Source organism: Sminthopsis crassicaudata, chromosome 2 (genome assembly GCF_048593235.1).
Source record: "Sminthopsis crassicaudata isolate SCR6 chromosome 2, ASM4859323v1, whole genome shotgun sequence".
NCBI classification, from domain to species: Eukaryota; Metazoa; Chordata; class Mammalia; order Dasyuromorphia; family Dasyuridae; genus Sminthopsis; species Sminthopsis crassicaudata.
In genome coordinates, this window is record NC_133618.1 from 537,146,479 (window position 1) to 537,166,056 (window position 19,578).

The 19,578-nt window shown below is 39.8% G+C and overlaps 1 protein-coding gene across 1 annotated transcript in view; it reads left to right on the forward strand.

Annotated features, from left to right (window-relative positions):
* Positions 1-19,578, forward strand: part of ITGA11 (integrin subunit alpha 11) — a 183,423-nt gene that overhangs the window by 105,906 nt on the left and 57,939 nt on the right. The window contains 6 exon segments of the mRNA XM_074294708.1: positions 615-706; positions 4,496-4,610; positions 8,016-8,143; positions 10,063-10,211; positions 16,693-16,837; positions 18,407-18,572. Coding sequence (XP_074150809.1) covers positions 615-706; positions 4,496-4,610; positions 8,016-8,143; positions 10,063-10,211; positions 16,693-16,837; positions 18,407-18,572 — 795 coding nt within the window.

Consider the following 19,578-nt stretch of genomic DNA (forward strand, 5'->3'; position numbering starts at 1 on the left):
AAAATGATGGGCAATTATGTAATGTGATATAATGTAATATATTATCAAATGTGAGCTATTATTATAATGGTTAGGTCATCTTTTGGTAGGGTTCAGAAGGATAGAATATAAGTTTTGATAGAGATTGTGAAACAGTCATTGCTCTAAGTCTCTCCTCCTCTCAGGCTAGAAAGGAAAAAATCAAGCAATTTGAGCTGCTTCTTCCAAAATTTCAGAAAACTCCAGAATTGGGGATGGGGAAAGGGAAGAGAACAGCCACTAGAACTAAGAGAAAGAAAACTAGATGTGTTCTTTGGGGAAAAAAGTATCAGAGCAGCTAGGTGGTACAACAGATAGAGTACTAGCCTTGGAAGGCAGAAGATCTGAGTTCAAAGGCAGACTCAGACAGTTAGTAGCTGTGTAAGCCTGGGCAAATCAACCCCAATTGCCTTAGAGAACAGAAAAGAAGCCAAAAAAGGTAGAAAAGAAACTGATGGGTACAATAAGGACAACCTCCCAATTCTTTCTAGGATTCTCCCTGTCCAAGAAAGTCACGATAATCTCACTGATATAAATGCAGTCCTAAGATATCATCTACTCTAATGTTCCCCTTTCCCCTTGATCTCCCTCCTCAGGAAGAGTCACCCTGTCCAACGTGTCTGAGAGGAAGGATAACATGCGCCTGGGCTTGAGTCTCACCACCAACCCCAAGGATAACAGTTTTGTGGTAAGAAGCAGCTCTGTCCTTTCTTAAACCTACCCCCAAGTTCCTTCCACTAGCACTACATTCAGCATCCCTCCTGTACCCTACACCCGTGGATACCAAGGGGATTTAGAAAGAAGTCATGAGTAAGAGAATAACTCATCTAAAGTTAAAACTCCAGGGAATTTCTACAAAGACCAGGTGGGAAGACCAGCAGATTCTCCCTTCTCTTTTTCCCAAGTGTGACAGAAAGACATCTGGCTGACCCCTATCTCTCCTGAAAACTATGTGAGGAAAGACGCCTTAGCCTGCAGTCTGAAGGACCTCTGATTAAAGAGATACAGTTCCTCACCCTAGGAAGCTCCTTCTATGAAAAGAGAAATAGCTCCTGCCTTGGGAATTTCCTAGCTAAACAGGGGACAAAAGACTACATGAGATCTGAAGACATTTTCAAAGAACCACAAAAAGGAGTGAAAATTAATATACTGTATATCATGTTCATAATAACTTAAAGGGAACAGAGATCTAGGGCAGGCTCCCTGGCTTAGCCCAAGGTGGGGAACTCACTGCCTCCTGAGTGGGTTCAAGCCAAAGAGGTTCACTGATATCAATAATTCCAGAGAACTAGGCAGGAATTGTGAAATTTCCTCCTGTCCTAATTAAAGCCAGGAGGCACCTAATCAACATTGAAGCATTCAAGTAATACTAAAGAGGAATGAACACAAGGTATCTGTGAATGAGTGTTACCCTTGAGTCTGAGATAAACTAAGTAGGATTTATTGGGGAAAGATACTTAGAAGAGATGAATTTTCAATATTTTGATGGGGAGGAGAATGGACATTAACACTTAGCACAGTGCCTGTTATACAGTAGGCATTTAGTAAGTGCTAATTAAGAAAAAAGAAAAGTTGAGTGGGTTCCTGGGACAAAGTAGGGACAGAGATAATAAGGGCAATAGTTAACCCTCTGTTTATTCTCCAGTCTTGCACATATATAAATAGCATTTATATAATATTTTAAAGTTTGCAAAACACCTTAGTATCACTCAAGCCTTATAACAAGCTATAGTGAATGCTATTATTATCCCCATTTTACAGTTCAGAAAGTTAAGACTGAGAAAGTTTTAGGGCTTACCCAGCATCCCAGAGCTAATAAATGACTGAGGCTCTGGTGTTCCTGACTCCAAGTGCTCAGGAAATACATGTACATTGACTGAATGATAAATTGAAATGATAAATAATGCTGTTGCTTTTCCCTTGACACTGGTCTGGAAGAGAATTCCATAGAATCATGAATTATTATCTTGGGCACAAGATGGACTTCTGAACTTCCCTCTGTGAGCTGTTTCCAGGCAGCCAGCAGAGAGTAGAGAAGGCTTTGGATCATAATTGTCCCAAAAGTTCCCCAATGAAAAGCTTCTAAACATCATCTGTTTTTAGGCGGTGGATCTCTTCATTCCCTTTGGGCTTCCTATATAATAGTGGGATATAACAGAGTTATCTGGAGGTTTCAGGCACATAGAATTATACTGCACAGTAACTCAGGGCTACAGCCAAAGGAGAGAATTTGGGATGGAAAAAAGCAGCTCTCCCAGTTGGTATTAAAAAATACCTACAGCTCATGGATTTACAAGCAGTCTACACTTCTCTAAAACAAAATGAATGGGACTCCTCCTGCCTTTCTTCTTCACACATTCCCCTTGGGCTGCATGGTATCCATTGATACTTCATAAAAGAACTGCCAGGAACAAAGTAGATGCTTAATAAAAATTTGTCTCTTTGCCCCTTTTTTATCTTCTTCAAGGTTGTATTTTATGTACATTAAACTGATTTCAATTGTATTCAAATGTTAAGCAAAGAGACAGGGACTATTTGATTTGTCCTACCCTGAATATCCTAGAGATGATCCCCAAATCTAAAGTCTTGAGACCTAGTCCTAATAGCATGGCTGACCTATTGAGCTGGTTAAGTCCCTTTTTAACCTGTTTGAACTTTCTACTATTCCATTTGTGGATTGAATGGGGCCTGAATTTAGGAAGAGTAGCATTGAGGATTAAGCATCCAAGCCTACCTTTCTTTCCCAAAAGAGCTTCTCTGCATCCCTGAAAGGGAGAAGGTTTCAGACAGCCACTGAGATGACCCCTCCTGGCACCCCCCACCCCTATACCTTGGTGTCTGAAGGAGATCACTGAAACATCTGGTCCCCAGTGATAGAAGCTGCCAGAGAGGTACTTGGATAAAACCAGGGCAATTTCCCCTCCTTTTTTTAATATTTTGATGACTGTATTTCATTACAATGGGTTTCCTTTGTAATTTTATATTTTTATTTTATACATTTAAAAATATTATTCCCAGAAGGGGCCCATAAGTTTCCAGAAAATTACATGCACAGTTAGAGGACAGGAAATAGGATCTTTGAGGAAAAATCAAAGAGTTGTATATCCTGGAGAAAAAAAAAAGGCCTGAATAAGGACATAATTACTGTTTTCAGGGGTCTCTCTCATTCATTTCAGCTCCATAAATATATATTCAGCTATTAAGCACATTATTATAAGCAAATTGAGATGGAAAGGGAGTAACTAAACAAAGTTGGAAAGAAGGCTGACCTTTGAAGTCAGCAAAGTCTGAATTCAAATCCTCCTCCTGTTCCATATTAGCTATGTGACCGTATTTGACCTATTATCTCCCCATGAAAATGTGAGCCTTTTGAGAACAGGGACTTTTATTTTTCTATTTGCATCCTTAGCACTTAGCCCAGTGCTTAAAATAGTAAGCATTTAATAAATGTTTTACTCATTATTCATTTAACTGCTCAGTGCCCAGGTCCAAGACTGTAAGTTGCAGAAAGTTGTCTATCTGCAATAGTGAAGGGCATTTCCACACTCAGATGAATCACCTACCTTCAAGGCATTCATAGAGAAATATCTGCATATATCCAGTCCACATGAGTCCAACCACAGGTTTATTTATAAGGTAACAGATATCCTGTTACCTTAAGCACAATATAAGATAGAGTTTTGTGGGAGCAAAGGAAAGATTCAAGCAAAGTGTCAAAGGAAAATTTGGAGAGGAAGAGCTCATTTCCAGCAAGGGGAATCACGGAAAGCTTCACAGAAGAGATAGAGCACCACGATGAAACTTAAAAGAAGAGCAACATTTTGACAAAACAGATAAAAGGGAGAGAGAACATTCTCCTCCATCTCCCCTCAACCTCAACCATCAGAGGAGAAATGAGTTTAAGCTATTATAAGAAAGTTTGAGTTAGCCACATGGAAGTCTTTGTTAACCACTGGGGACATTAAAACTAGGAAAGATTAACGTTTGTCCTGGGCAGTCCAGAAAACTGGACCTGACAACCTCTGGGGGATGACTTTCCAGCTCTAGAATTGAAGAACTTTTCCTTAAGTTTCAAAGTGTAACTACTGTAGGGACATTTGGGCTTTTCCCCAGGGTGCCAACATGGGATGACATATGCATCCCTTCCTTAGCAGCCTTCAGACCACCTGTTCTGTTTAACATAGCATGAATGACCCTACTTCCTTGCCCAGCTCAGGGGCATTATTCCTGCTACCTTTCCTCTCTATCACCCCCAACAAAATTAGCTAAGGGGACCAAAAACTCCCAGAAATTGAATCCCTTTCTTACCAACTCTTGTGGTTAGGAAGCTAACCTCCCTTCTTCCTCTTCCTCCTTTAGATTGTCTTTTTTGGCACTTTTTCTTCCCCTGCCTCCAAAACTGCTTTTGCTTCCAGTAAAAGATTTCCTCTCTTAAGTTCCATCTTTCTAACTGCTATTCTTCTGTGATCTTTTGTAGGCTTGCAGTCCTCTCTGGTCTCACGAGTGTGGGAGTTCATACTACACCACAGGGATGTGCTCCCGGGTCAATTCCAACTTCAGATTCTCCAAGACCGTGGCCCCAGCTCTGCAAAGTAGGTTACCATATAGTTTATGTCTTGGGCTGGACCCTAGATCTTCCCATGGGAAGTTTGCAGCTTTGATTAATTTGGCCATGACTGTGATTAGGGGGTAGAAAGAATACCATCTGGAGGGTCCCTCATCCCACTGCTAACTTGTTGGGAGACTTTGGGCAAATCATTAATGTCTCTGTGCTTTAATAGTGACAGTACTTGCCTTACAAGTTGTTTAAGGTGACAGGCAAGAAAAGACTTTTTAAAAATCCTGGACAAATGTGAGAGACTAGTAGGTAACTGAGAGAACCAGTGATCTTATTGAAGAGGAAATCATTCTAAGAAAAGTTACACAAAGGCAAATGTGTCTTGTCATCTGGGAGTCATCTTCCTGCCTGTCTAATGCTCCCAGAAGCACCCTTGGGATTTCTGTTGTTCTTAAAGGAGAATTTGGAATATTGAACCAGGGAAACCTCCCACCACCCCTGCTTTCCCTGGCATGGGCATGCAGCTCATATCACTCAGGAAGAAAAAATAAGGAAAGAATTTGGGCCTCGTCTCCTGCAAGCACAGACAGCTTGGCTCAGCGCCTTCCCATTTCCTTTCTGTTCAATATCATTGCAGAAGCCCTGCCTGCTGCCATTTTTATGGAGGGTGAAAGGATTAGCACCTTGCCCTACCCACACATACATACACCCTTACTCTCCCTTAATAACAGGACTCAACCAGTAGACGGGAATTACTACTATATTAAGGAGGGGTAGCAGAAAGGAGAGGCCTCAGGCAGTGGATCCAGGGCAATGAGCCAGAAGCATTAATCATTTACCTTGAAAAGAGCTTGGTTGGTGAAAGAAGAACACCATTTGACAGAAAAATAGGTAATGTGTCTGCTCACAAAAAGTGATGACTAATTCTCCAAGTCCCCAAAGATGGAAAGATGGTAGCAGGAGATGAAGGGACAGCTACCCTCTTCCCTCAAAAGGAGTGAGAGTGATTGTCTCATTAGATTTAAAAAGGACAAGTTTTTCAATAGGAGTATTCCAGAAAGATTCTGTGAGATCAGCCCATCAACACTGTGGTACAGAAAAAAGAAAATCCACTCTGTCATTCAAATCTGCTACAGATTATCTATGGGACTCAGTCAAGTCACTTATACTCCCTAACGCTCAGTTTTCTAGTCTGTAAAATAAGTAAATTGGACTAGATGGCCAGAGACTCCTAACCTGGGGACCAGAAACTTGTTGGGATTTTTTTTATTATGATAACAGTATTTCAATATAATTGGTTTCTTTTGTAATCCTTTATATTTTATATTATTATATTATTTTGAAAAGAAACTCATAGGCTTTATTAAACTATTAAAGTGGGTCTGTATCACATATCCCAAAATTTAAGAACACTTACTTTAGGCAGAAAGAGACAAGTTTTTCAGGCTCCCTAAAATGCCAGGGGGCCCCTAATGCAAAGTTCTGAAATCTCCGGGAGGACTCGGGGGAGTGGGAGCTTGGTCAACCACAGACATGCTAAGATGATCAAACCCTGCTTTCAACCCAGCCAATGTGATATGAATGGCCCCCACACAGCCCTGAAAAAGCTCTAAAACAACCCTAGTGAACTGGCGTTTTTCCCCCTAAAATGAAGTGGATCAAAAACTCAGCACCAACCAATAAGACCCTAGATTATCCCACAGATCTTACTATAATGAGAGCTGAAGCAGGCACATTTCAAGGTCTCAACGACGCAGACATTGTTGACATATTTGCAAGCCAAAAAGCCTCATAAGGCACTGCTTTACAATAAATTGCATAATGGTATCCATTTTTCCCTATTCCTAACAATATGGAAAAAATAAACAGTGGACCAGCCACAAATGTTTGCCCAGGGCCCCATAAGTGGGTTAAAGAATCCCTGCCAAACCCTGCTGTCCAATTCCCTCAATAAAACGGCCTCCCCTAGATATGATCACATTTGAGGGAAGGGGAAAGATAAGGGTGGAGGAGGGTGGTGGAGAAGGCTCGGATCCTAGAATATTAAAGCTGGATAGTACCACTCATAAAGATGAAGAACTGAGACCCTGAAAAAATCAAGGGGGACCCTCAAGACCACATAGGTAACTGGCAGTAGAGCTAAATCAAGTCAACAAATGCCTACTATGTACCACGCAGTATTCTAAACAGTAGGCATTCAAAGCAATGTCTAGTGCAGCTAGGTGGCAGAATGGATGGTGTACCAGGCCTGGAATCCCGGAAGATTCATCTTCTTGAATTCAAATCTGACCCCAAACACTTACTAGCTACTTGATCCTGGGCAAGTCACTTAACCTGTTTGCCTCAGTTTCCTTATCTGTAAAATGAGCTGGAAAAGGAAATGACAAACCATTCCAATATTTTTGCCAAAAAACAAGCACATATAGGTTACAAAAAGTCAGACATAACTAAAAATGACCAAACAATTCAAAGAAAGGCAAAGTAATAGTCCTTGCTCTCAAAGAGCTCACAATAGAGGAGATAAGATACAAATAATTATGTATGAATAAGAGATAGAGAGGATAAATAATTTGGAAAAGAAATTGGAGATAAGCTCAGTCTAGACTAAACCCCAGGACTCCTGATTCCCAGTCCAGTGCTCTTCCCAGTACGCTATTATTAATCCAAGGGCCAGATGCAGCCACAGACTTCCCCGACCCTGAAAAAAATGAGAGAGGATGACCTAATAAAGAAAGTATCCCAGTTCCAATGCTCACCTATCTCTGGAACCTTAACCAAATCACTGTATTCCCTCTCTGGGGCCTCAGTTTCTTCATCTGTCAGATGAAAGCTTTTGTAGCTAAAAGATCATACACAGAATCATTGATCTTCAGAAAGGATGACCTCCCAGGTCCCTTCCCATATGGACATCCTATGATTCTAGGACTCTATGAACTCTGTGGTCCCTTGTTCATCAGCCTTAATACAGGTCAAAACTGATTTGAAATTCTGCGTTTCATAATTAAGGGCAGATGTGGTAAGCAGAGATGAGAGGGATGCAAATTCATAGAGTTTAAAAGACATGAAATTGTTTGGCCAAGAGGAGAGAAGACTGGGGAGTGACATTGAAATGATCTTTAACTCTCTGGAAGGTTATTAGAAAGTATTCTCTGAAAACAGATCAATAGAGAGAGTGGTTTTTAGACTATGCCAAGAGGGACTTAGGTTAGATGTAGAGAAAAGTTTTGTGACAGTGAGTGCGGCTAGCAGCTTGAACAGATGGCCAAGGAAGCCAAAGGAATCTCCTTCCCTGAGGGCATTTAAAAGAGGGATTCAATATCCTGAGATGACTTGACTATGATTTCTTCCAGCCTAAGGAAAAGTTCCCTCCAGCCCAAAAGTCTGTGACTTGTTATAGATGTAAATATGCTAAGTTATGATTGTGTGTCTATATCCTTAGGGTGTCAAACATACATGGATATTATTATTGTCTTGGATGGCTCCAACAGCATCTACCCCTGGGTAGAAGTCCAGCACTTTCTCATCAACATCTTGAAGAAGTTTTACATTGGCCCTGGCCAGATCCAGGTGAGTGTCTAAGGCTGAGAGAAGGGCACTTGACTCATAGCTATAAAACTTGGGTTCAAGTCCTGACACCAACTAGCAGGATGATTGGCAGCAATTCATGAGCTGTGAAACCTCAGTTTTCCTCATCTGTGAAATGGAGATTATAATACCTTCTACTTTGCTCCATTCATAGGATTATTATGAAACAAGACCTAAAGAAAAGTCCAAAGTACTCTTTCTGGTTCAGAAATGTCCCCTTTTTTTCTGGGAAAGGCTCAGGATTGTACAAACTGACTTTTCCCAAATCCACCAACTGATGCAGTGGTGGGATAATCTCATAGCCATAGAGAAGGATCACTAAGAAAGGAGATGGATTAAGGAAGAAATTAGTCCTAACCATTCAAGATATTTGAAAAATCTGAGTCACACTCCTCAGTTAGGATGACACAGCCCCTCCTATACAGAGTTCTCTCTCTGATGAGGACACCAGAGGACAGACCGAAGAAGTAACTGTATTATCCTCACAGAGTAGGGCTATCCCCCCAAATATTCCTAATAACTCTTAGCTACCCTGCATGGCTCTCTCAAGCAGCTAGGTGGCACAGTGGAGAGAGTTCCAAGCCTCAAGTCAAGAAGACTCATCTTCCTGAGTTCAAATCTACCCTCAGACACTAGCTGTGTGACCCTGAGCAAGTCACTTAACCCATTTGCCTCAGTTTCCTCATCTGTAAAATAAGCTGGAGAAGGAAGTGGCAAACCACTCCAGTATCTTTACCTAGAAAATCCAAATGAAGAGATCATGAAGAGTCAGATACACAATTGAAGAACAACATAGCTCTATGAGCCAGGCGTCTATGTAAACTTTGGTTTTTTTTCCCAAATAACAAGCCTTTTTTTTCTTTCTCTCCCTTCCCCAATTTGAAAAAAAAGAAAGAAAAATAAAACCCATATAACAAAATACAGTCAAGCAAAAAAATATTCCCCCATTGGCCAGGTACAAAAATGCGTCTCTCTAGTGCTTCTCTGTCAGCACTCCTCATCATCAGTCCTCTGGAATCTTAGTTCATTATTATATTGATTAAAGTTCTTAAATCTTTCAAAGTTCAAGCCTTTTTTTAGTGCCACTTCCAATAAAAAGTCTCTCTGGATCCCCTTGATTTATCAGTGCTCCCCTCTTGCTTTTCTATTGTTATTTTTATAACAAAAAAATTATTTTTATTTATTGATCCATGTATGCTATAATTTTGACCTCAGGAAAAAGCAAAGTCTTTCAAGACAACAACTGTTTAGTTTATGGTGTTTTTCCCTCCTCCCATGCCTACCTAGAGTCTAGCACAGTACCTGACATAGAGTAAGTGCCTAATAAATATTTGCTGAAATGAAATAAAGTAGTTGACGTTTCCAACCTATACAAATTCTTAAGACTATAGGATCATAGATCTAAAACTAGAGAAGAGCTCTATGAGCATCTAGTCCAAATCTTCCTTCCTTCCTCCCATTTTGCAAATAAAGAAACTGAGGTCACACAGTCTGTATGGTAGGATTTGAACTCAGTTCCTGTGACTATTCCAAAGTCCTTTCTGCAGCCCATAATCAGCTTCACTACATAAAATTAGATTTCTTTTTTTTGTCCTAAACTTCTCTTTTTCAAGTTTTAAGGAACTCCTTAAATTCTAGTACTCTAGGACTTGGTAAACAAGCCCATGTTTGTCCAATCCATACCCATCCTAAGGCTGTAGACTTTATCCCTGTCCCTTCTCAATCTGCTCAGTTAGGCTCTTGGGTCTATTCTCATTCTCCCATCCTTATCCCCTTAGATATGAGCTGGATTCCTGGCCTTGGAGGGCGGGGGGCCCACAAACCTTCCACCACTCCCCAGGGGCACAGAGTCCAGTCAGTCTGAGGGACAAAGGGTCACTGCTTCCCTCCCTGATTTCCAGGTGGGCGTGGTTCAGTACGGAGAAGATGTGGTGCATGAGTTTCACCTGAATGACTACAGGTCTGTAAAAGATGTGGTGGAAGCTGCCAGCCACATCGAGCAGAGAGGAGGTACAGAAACCCGGACGGCGTTTGGGATAGAATTTGCTCGGTAAAAGTTCTGATGTGGAATTCAAGAATGTCCTGCTTTCTTAAGACCAAAGGCTGTACACAGTGTGTATACATGCATGCATATATGCACTCACACATGCACACAGGCACATCACATGCACAGAATTGCACACATGTGCACAGGTACATTCACACATGCACACACTTTGCACACATGTGCACTCACTCTTGCCCACAGGTGCACTCACATGTACACACTCTTGCCCACAGGTGCACTCACACATGCACACACTCTTGCCCACAGGTGCACTCACACATGCACACATTCTTGCATGCACACACACATGTGCACACACTCTTGCACACACACAAACATGCACACATACCTGGTGCAAAAAATAAAATGATGGAGTTCTCTAACTAGTATTGCAGAGTCCTAGCTACAAGCAACCTCTGAAAGGTTGTAGGAGTGGGAGGTATGCAGATTCTGACACTGATAGAGCTCCTAGAAACCAACTAGAGAGTCACAGGAGATATTTCCAGAACTAGCACGTTCTGCCTCCATCCCATAAAGCACTACACCTCTATATAAGAATACTCCTTTAGGTGGATATATCTCAATATTTGGATATATATCATATTTGTGTTTGTTCTAATTAATTTTTTTACATTAGCATTTGATCCTCATAATGATCCCATTAAGTAGGCAGGTTAAATTCAGAGAATCTGGGGCAATCTGGGGCAAAGGCTATCCAATTCAACCTATTCCTCTTAAAGATGAGAAAACCTAGACAGAGAAGGATATATAGCAAGGACCCCGCCAGTTCAGGATTTAAGCCCAGGTTTTTTTATTCAAACCCAGCGTTCTCTCCAAGACCCCATGCTACCTCTCCTCATTTTATAGCTGGACATTGGTGAGGCTTCACTGTAGAGTCTGGGATCTGCTGAAAAGTAGTTACCCAATCTGGAAGTCTCAAGTAAGGTGTTTGATGACCAGAAGTCCCGGAGGACTTCTAACCTTGAAGCTCAGGAGGGCTCCCTTAAGCCTTCCTGTCCCTCTTGTTCACCAGCTTCATCCAGGTCCTAGACTACCACAGCTATTTACTTACTATATTGACAGTCAGGTCTAACCAAAACTGGTTAGACTGAGACTGGTTCTAAATTATTCCTCAGCAAATAACTTACTTGTGTGAAGACCAAACCACTGACTCGCCATCAGGAGAATTTGTTCTTGGAGTTGTTTTGTCACATGGGGGATGTCTAGTGTTGAATCATCCCAAGCCTTTAGCCCAGTTGCCCACTAGCCATGTCCTGGTGACCTGAAGCCCACATGCAGGAGTATACACAGGGAGACTGAGTGAGGGAGCTGAGGTCCTGGGATTGCTTTGTTCTATGTTCAGAGCTAATTAGCTCATACCTGCATCAAACCCACTACCTCAGCCTCATTAGCACCAGACTCCAGTTCCCCACAAAGCCCAGACAGATGTTTAGTGTATGACTCACCAGATGTTTTGGACCATTAAAGTGGCTTACACGGATTGCCATGGTGTATAATCTGCACTTCTACTATAATTTGCACATTTTCAGCCCCAAATTATATCACATGCCATACTTATAAAACTAGAAAATCCTCTCCTCTCCCCTCAAGAGTAGTCACAGCATATTTTTGTGAATAAGATTTCACTGGAATAAGGTCGTTTTTCATTCTAAGAAACAGGCCAACAACATACTGTGATGGTCCAAGTAAAGAGAGGATTGTTTGTTTTTCCTTTCAAAATCTGGATTGTATAAAACTTGAGTATGACCTATTAATAGTATTCTTTTTTCAGGGGATACCCATTTTTAAATTCCCTGCAAAAAGATCTCATGTTAAAGAAGGCAGCTGGTTCAGGGTCAGTCTATATTCTTACCAAGACAACAATATTATCAACTCTAGGTCCCAAGCTGCTAACAAACAGTCCATGCAATAATAATTCAATTTAATTCAAGAAACATTGATTAATGTCTACTGTATACAAGGAATTGTGATATGTGGTATAGGAGCAAAATGATAAAAAAAAAAAAAATTCAAGGTCTTAAGTCCAGAAGCTCTCATCCTTGCACTTATATTCCCAGAGCCAAGCACAATTCCTGACACATAGTAGGTACTTATTTTAAAAACTAGTCAATTGGGTAACATATATTTTAGTTATATCCCCTCTCTCTCTTTTTGGTGAAGCAATCAGTATTAAATGACTTGTCCAGGATCACATAGCTAGTATGCATCAAGTACTCAGGTCCTCCTGACTCCAGGACTGGAGTTCTATCCACTGTGCCACCTAGCTAACCCTGTGCTTGATACTTTTCAAAGGGCTTCCGTAGTCATCATTTCCTTTGAACCTACTAACAATCCTATGAGATAGAAAAGGCAGATGTTGTTATATGCCCATTTTACAGATGACCAAAAAATGTTCCAGAGATGCCCAACTAAAAGTTAGGAAATGTGACTGCTAGGAGCTGTGAGATGGTGCGATGCTTTGCAAAGAGAGAATTTTTGCATAATATGATTTTATTCAAAATGTCAATGATCTGAGAAACAATGTGGTTCAGTAGAGAGTGTCAAGGAACCTAGATTCTAGGCCTAATCTGAGATTTATTATCCTTACGACCTGTATCAGTGGTCCTCTCTGGACCTCATTAGATTATAGAACCTCATCTATAAAGAAATTAGAATAGAAGATCTCCAAAGCTCCCTCCCTCCTCAGCTCTAACACTCAATGATTCTCTGACTTGCCAAAACTAACCACAGTCAATTAAAGGCAAGCCTTGAACTAAAACCCAGGTCTTCTGATGCCTAATTCCCAGTGCTTAACCTTCTGATGCTCTTCTAGGCAGCTAAGTAATGCAGTGGATAGAAGGTTAGACTTGGAGTCAGGAACAGCTGAATTCAAATGTGACCTCAGGCACTAGTAATGTGACCTTGGGCAAGGTACTTAATTTCTGTCTGCCTCAATTTTCTAATCCACAAAATGGGGATAATAACAGTACTTACTTTCCAGGATTTGGGAGGATAATATAAGAATATTTGTAAAGCAACTTGCAAACCTCAAAGCATTTTATAAATGTCATTCTTGTACACATTTTAGATAAGTGAGAGTAGAGAGAAAGGTATTCAGACTCCCAAATATAAACGATTTGGAACTTTTCTACTAGTTTGGATTTTTTGGATCCCCCTTCCCTATCAATAGTGCAGATAATTAAGAGTTGGCTATAGGCCACTAACCAGAACCTAGTGTATTTCCAAGACTATCTCCAAATGTAAATGTTATTATGGAATAATCATATTCATCTCCCTAACGCCAAAGCCAACATTTAAGTCATGACAGCCCATTGCTTCTTGTTACTATATCCTCTCATTGCTGAGTCCAGAATTGTGGGGCTAAGGGTTTCCGTCCTATAAAGTTGGCAACTTTTTTGTCCATGTTTCCAAAAGAGAATATTTCTAGGATGTGCTTAAATGCACATTGCTTATGGCTTTCTTTTATGTCTCACATGTTTTAAAATGTGATGATCATTTCAGAGATGATCTCATTTGAGAATATGCTTTTAAAATTAAAAAAAGATACAAACGGAAGGGGTTAGTAGTATTCTATTTTCTTTATAGCTTATTTCCTTGTACTCAGGGACTCACCTAGTACTTTATGAAATGTGACTTGAAGGCACTAGGAGCTGGTATAATAATAATTATAATAATAATAATAATAATAATAATAATAGTAGTAGTAGTAGTAGTAGTAGTAGTAGTAGCTAGTATTTATGTATTTTAAGGTTTATAAAGTTCTATATATATGTATATATATATAATTTTTAAAGTAAATATATATTATAAGGTTTATAAAGTCCTTTACAAATATTATTCTATTTGATCCTCACAATAACCTTGGAAGGCAGGTACTATTATTATCCCCATGTTAAAAAAGAAGGACACTGAGACAGAAAGCAGTTAAGTGGCTTGTTTAGGGCCACATAGCTTTTAAGTGCCTAAGGCAGGATTTGATTTGGGTTTTCCAGACTCCAAATTCAGCCCTCTATCCATTGAGACTAGCTGGGCATCCCACAGAATAGGTTGAAAAGACCCTATCTATGCCCTTGAGATGTTTAGGGTTTTAGACAGAGCTTGTCAATCTGTGAAATATATGACAAAGATAACATGAATGGTGATTTCCAGTGGCACAGGGACCAGTTGCCACAATCGTGCCATATTTACCGCTGTTTGTATCAGTATTCCAGGCATCCTGATTTGTGAGAACTAGGTATCAGTATGTAGTCAGTTCTTTCCTCTTCATCTCCCCACAGTATGATCGAAGGAAACAAACCAGAACCTTGACATGTTTCTTTTAAGGTTTTCTATTCCTGTTCTAAAACAATTAGATACTCAAGTGGAGACCCTAGTAAAATAATGTATGGGGTCCTCACAATGGTATCACTGATTTCGAATCCACATGACACATGCAACTGCCCACTGTGATAAATGTGTAATATTTCTAGCTTCAAATGCTTCCCAACACCTGCACTTGCCTCAACACTGCAGGTCACCAGATGGTCTTCCAGATGGTTCCAAAAGTGATTGTGGACATAAAAAGTCAGGAGGGAGGTGAGATGGGCATTATTTGGTGGTTACAAATCTAGTGATAAACTTCTCAGAATGTAACCAGTCTGGCCCTTAGATGACAATAATATGCTCACCATCCAATCTATAGTCCCCATTTCCTTCCAATTCATCTTTAATACACCTGCCAAAGTGATTTTACTCAAGTACAGATCTGGGGGCAGCTAGATGACACAGTGGAGAGGCTACCTCAGGTCAAGAAGACCCGAGTTCAAAAATCCAGACTCTGATACTATCTGTGTCTGAAATCTATTTATCTCAATTTCCTCATCTCTAAAATGAACCAGAGAAGGAAATGGCAGATCATTTCAGTACTTTTGCCAATAAAACACCAAATGGGGCAACAAAAAGTCAAACATGACCAAAATGAATGAACGATGACAGATCTGAACTTATTTCTTCCCTACTCATTAAGCTCTAGTAGTTCTCTATTGCCTCTAGGATAAAATATAAAAGTACTCTGCAAGGTAGTGGAGTGGATAAACCCTGGCTCTAGAGGAAAGAAAACCTGAGTTCGAAAGCAGCCCCAGACATTAGCTATATAACACTGGAAGAGTCACTTAACAGCTCTTTCCTCAATGGTAAAAAATGTAAATAATAATACTATCTACCTCACAGAGTTGCTATGAGGATCAAATGAGATATGTGTAAAGCATTCAGCATTTACAACATTGTTGTTATTCAGTCTTGTCCTGCTACTCGTGATCCCATGGACCATACTCTCCATGGTGTTTCCCTGGCAAAGATACTAATGTGACTAATCATTTCATTCTCCAGGAGTAGGCCTGGTACATAGTAGGTGCTTAATAAATGCTTGCTTCCCTCCTCCTCCCTTCACAACTCGGCCTTTACTTCTCTTTCAGCTTCATTGTACCGCCCTTCCTGCATTCTATGACAAACTGACAAACTGGCGTCCTCTTTGTTCTTCATACATGACAGACCAAGTCTGGTCCCATGCCTTGTCACTAGCCATGTTTCTGTCTGAAATACATTCCCTCTTCACCTCTGCCTCAGAGAATTCCCACCTTTCTTCAAGATTCAGCTCAAGTACTACCATCTACATGAACCCTTTCTCCCAATTGCTCATTTCTGTGGCTCTCTAAAAATCTAATACCCAACAAGTTTACATTAGTTTTGTTTTTATTTTGTTTATTTTTATATATGTATGTGCTGTCTTCCTTGTTAGTATGCAACTCCTTGAGAATAGAGATTGTTTCATTCTTTATATTTGTATGGGAGGCAGCTAGGGTCTGAAGTCACAAAAATGTTTAATATTTAAGAGACATTTAACAGAGGTTAAATGTGGGCAAGCCACTTAAATTGTCTACTTTAGTTCCTCATTTGTAAAGAAAAAAAAAGGAATAATAAAAGCACCTACCTCCCAAGATTGTTATGAGGATCAAATATTTGTAAAATACCTGGGACATAGTAAATACTTAATAAATCTTTGCATTGATTGATTGGTAGAACCAACCAGAATTTTCAATAAATTGTCATAACCTATAACCTTCTAAACCATGAGTTCTTAACCTTCATAAGTTTTAAAAAAAATTTTTTTGATAATTGGATTCCAATATAATTGGTTTTCTTGGTAATCCTATGTATTTTATTTTACACATGGAGTTCATGGACTACACCAGACTGCCAAAGGGGCCCCTGAAGTTAAGAATACTCTTCTAAGCCTAGGATTATCTCCTCACTACAATGGGGCACCAGAGTTGGATTTTTATAGGACGATATAGAATCTTTGTGATTATTTATGTGGGATCACATTCTCATTGCCCAACTTGTGTCTCTTGAGGACTGGAGGGCCAGATGCCCCATCACTACTCCCCAAGTGCTTCCTCCTCTGACTAGACATTTCTGTTTATAGCTCGGAGGCTTTCCAGAAAGGAGGAAGGAAGGGGGCTAAGAAGGTGATGATTGTTATCACAGATGGAGAGTCCCATGACAGCCCAGATCTGGAGAAGGTCATTGAGGACAGTGAGAAGGATAACGTGACTCGATATGCTGTGGCTGTAAGTCTCTTCTGCTCATTCTCTCTTCATTCCCATTGAAACTTCATTCCATCCTAAATGCCATCCTTCTTTGGCCAAGATGGTCCCCCTGATGGGCTGGGTATTAAGAGGAAAGCACTGGTACTACCTCCAGACAAGACAAGGGCCTTTTGAGACCTTTGAACACTCAATTGACTCAAGATCTCTTGAGCTATTCATTCTCTTTGTGACTTCCCAGACCATAACTTCCTTCCCTGGCCACCACTCCCCTCTATGTATTGCCTCTCCCATATGAATGTAAGCTCTTTGAGGACAAGGATTTTTTCAATTAACATTTCCTACCCCTAGCACTGGACACACCATAGACCCATAATAAAATGCTTTCCATTCATTCATTCTAAGCCAACAAGGAATCTAATGGTAGGAATTTTGTACAGTTTAGAAGGAGCTAGCTACTACAGCAGGCTAGTGCTAAAATACTTTAGAGAAAAATGTTTCACATGATTGCATAGATCTATTCTATATCAGATCTTGGGGATGGGGGAAGGAGAAAAATTTGGAATTCAAAATATTTCAGAAAATAGGTATTGAAAATTATCTTTACCTGTGATTGAAAAAAATAAAATACTATTACATGACTTTAAAAAGTATAGATAAAACTGGAAAGATGATAAAAAAAAAAAGTCCTTTGGGGGTCCAACTCAAATCATATAATATAAACACCTTCCTGTATATTCTAAATTTAGGACTGTCTGCCCCTTCTATCTCCTTTCCTTCTAGAGAACAAATTGAAAATCTCCTTTTGTCCTTTATAGGCACTGAGAATGTTTTGTTTTTATTTCTCCATAGAGTTTCTCCTGTTATTTTTCCAAGCAATATGCTCAAACAAGTCAAAATATAATCTGCACGACTTCACCAAGGGTAGAAACCTTAGAGGCTGATTTGGAAGTCAGAGATCCTGGATTTGAATCCTATACTTTTTATCCCTAATTATGTGATCTTATGCGAGTCACTGAACCTGTATAATAATAATAATGGCTAATATCCATATAGCTCTTACTATGTGTCAGGTACTATGCTAAGCACTTTTTATCTATAATCACATTTTATCCTCATAAAAACCTTGGGAGGTAGGTGCTATTATTAACCCCATTTTTCAGATAAGGAAGTTGAGGTCATCAAAGATTAAATGATTATTCAGAATCACATAGCTAGTATCTGAGGCTGGATTTGAACAGATCTTCCTAATTCCATGCCCAATACTCTATTTTCTATATCACCTAGCTATCTCTGAGCATATGTCCTAATTTTTAAACTGTAGGAATTGAATACATAATTTCTGGGCTCTCTTTCAGTTCTAGAATCCTTTGTCTCTAACATGTTTCTAAATCTATATTCCTATGATTCTATGATCCTATGGGTCCTTAATCTCCTGGCATTTCAGCCTAATATCAACATCATCTCTTTTCGAACCCATAAACCCAGAGGAGAGGGGAGGAGTCAAACCCTCCCAGCTTGCTCAAAGAGCTATGGGAATGGGGGCATTGAGAGACCAAGCTGTGCTATTTACCTTCCCTAACCCCCTTGTAGGTCCTTGGCTACTACAACCGAAGGGGCATCAACCCAGAAGCCTTTCTAAATGAAATCAAATACATAGCCAGCGACCCAGATGACAAGCACTTTTTCAATGTCACAGATGAGGCGGCTCTGAAGGATATTGTGGATGCACTGGGAGACAGGATTTTCAGCTTGGAAGGTAGGTGATACCATTCCCCAGGAAATGCCTTAAGTAATAAACCATGTATCAGTGGACCTCCATTTGAATACACCCAAGTAGAGAAAGGTGAATTTAAAAGTAGATTAATTTAGAAGGGCTAGGATTTTGTAATTCGTACTACAAGGAAAAGACATCCTCACTTTTCTGAAGAAGTATTCTGTAGGATTTCTTTTTACATCTGGATCTCCAGTTATATAAATTAAAAATAGATTTAATTTCTACAAATCCAAATTAGATGAAAGCTGTTTGGTATACTGGGGTTAGTCACAGAGCAGAGGAGAGAAATAGTTCTTAAGACAATGTCCTTGCCCTTGAGAAGCTTATATTTTAAGCTGAATGACAGGGCAAACATGAGTTGCTAATGAATAGAAGGGGTCATAAGCCTGCTTGTTTAACAAACATATTACAAGTTACACATCCAGATGAGTATTTTCCTCTTCAAAAAAGTCACTTCCAGAGGCTACATACTTATTCCTAAAATAGTTGCTGCTATTCTTGTTGTTCACTCATGTCCAACTCTTCATGAACCCATTTGGGGTTTTTGTGGCAAAGCTATTGAAGTGGTTTGTCATTTTACTCTCCAGCTCATTTTACAGATGAGGAACTCAGGCATGTAGGGTTAAGTGACTTGACCAGAATCACACAGCCAGTAAGTCTCTGAGGCCAGATTTGAACTCACAAAAATAAGATGCAAACATCTTAGCATCAGATCCAGCACTCTATTCACTGAACCACTTAGCTAGGAAAGGATATGGTAAACCATTCTAGTGTCTTTGCCAAGAAAACCCCAAGCAGGGTCACAAAGAATAAAAAATGACCAAACAAAAACAATAAAGCTTCTTAAAGTTATGTCTGAAATTTTCAAAGTAGTGATAAACAAAAATGATATTTTGAGAGATCTATAAACAGCTGTAATGTGATTTGAAAATAACTGTGATTTCTATTACTGACAAAGTCACAGGTACTGCTAATAATACTGTAGTGT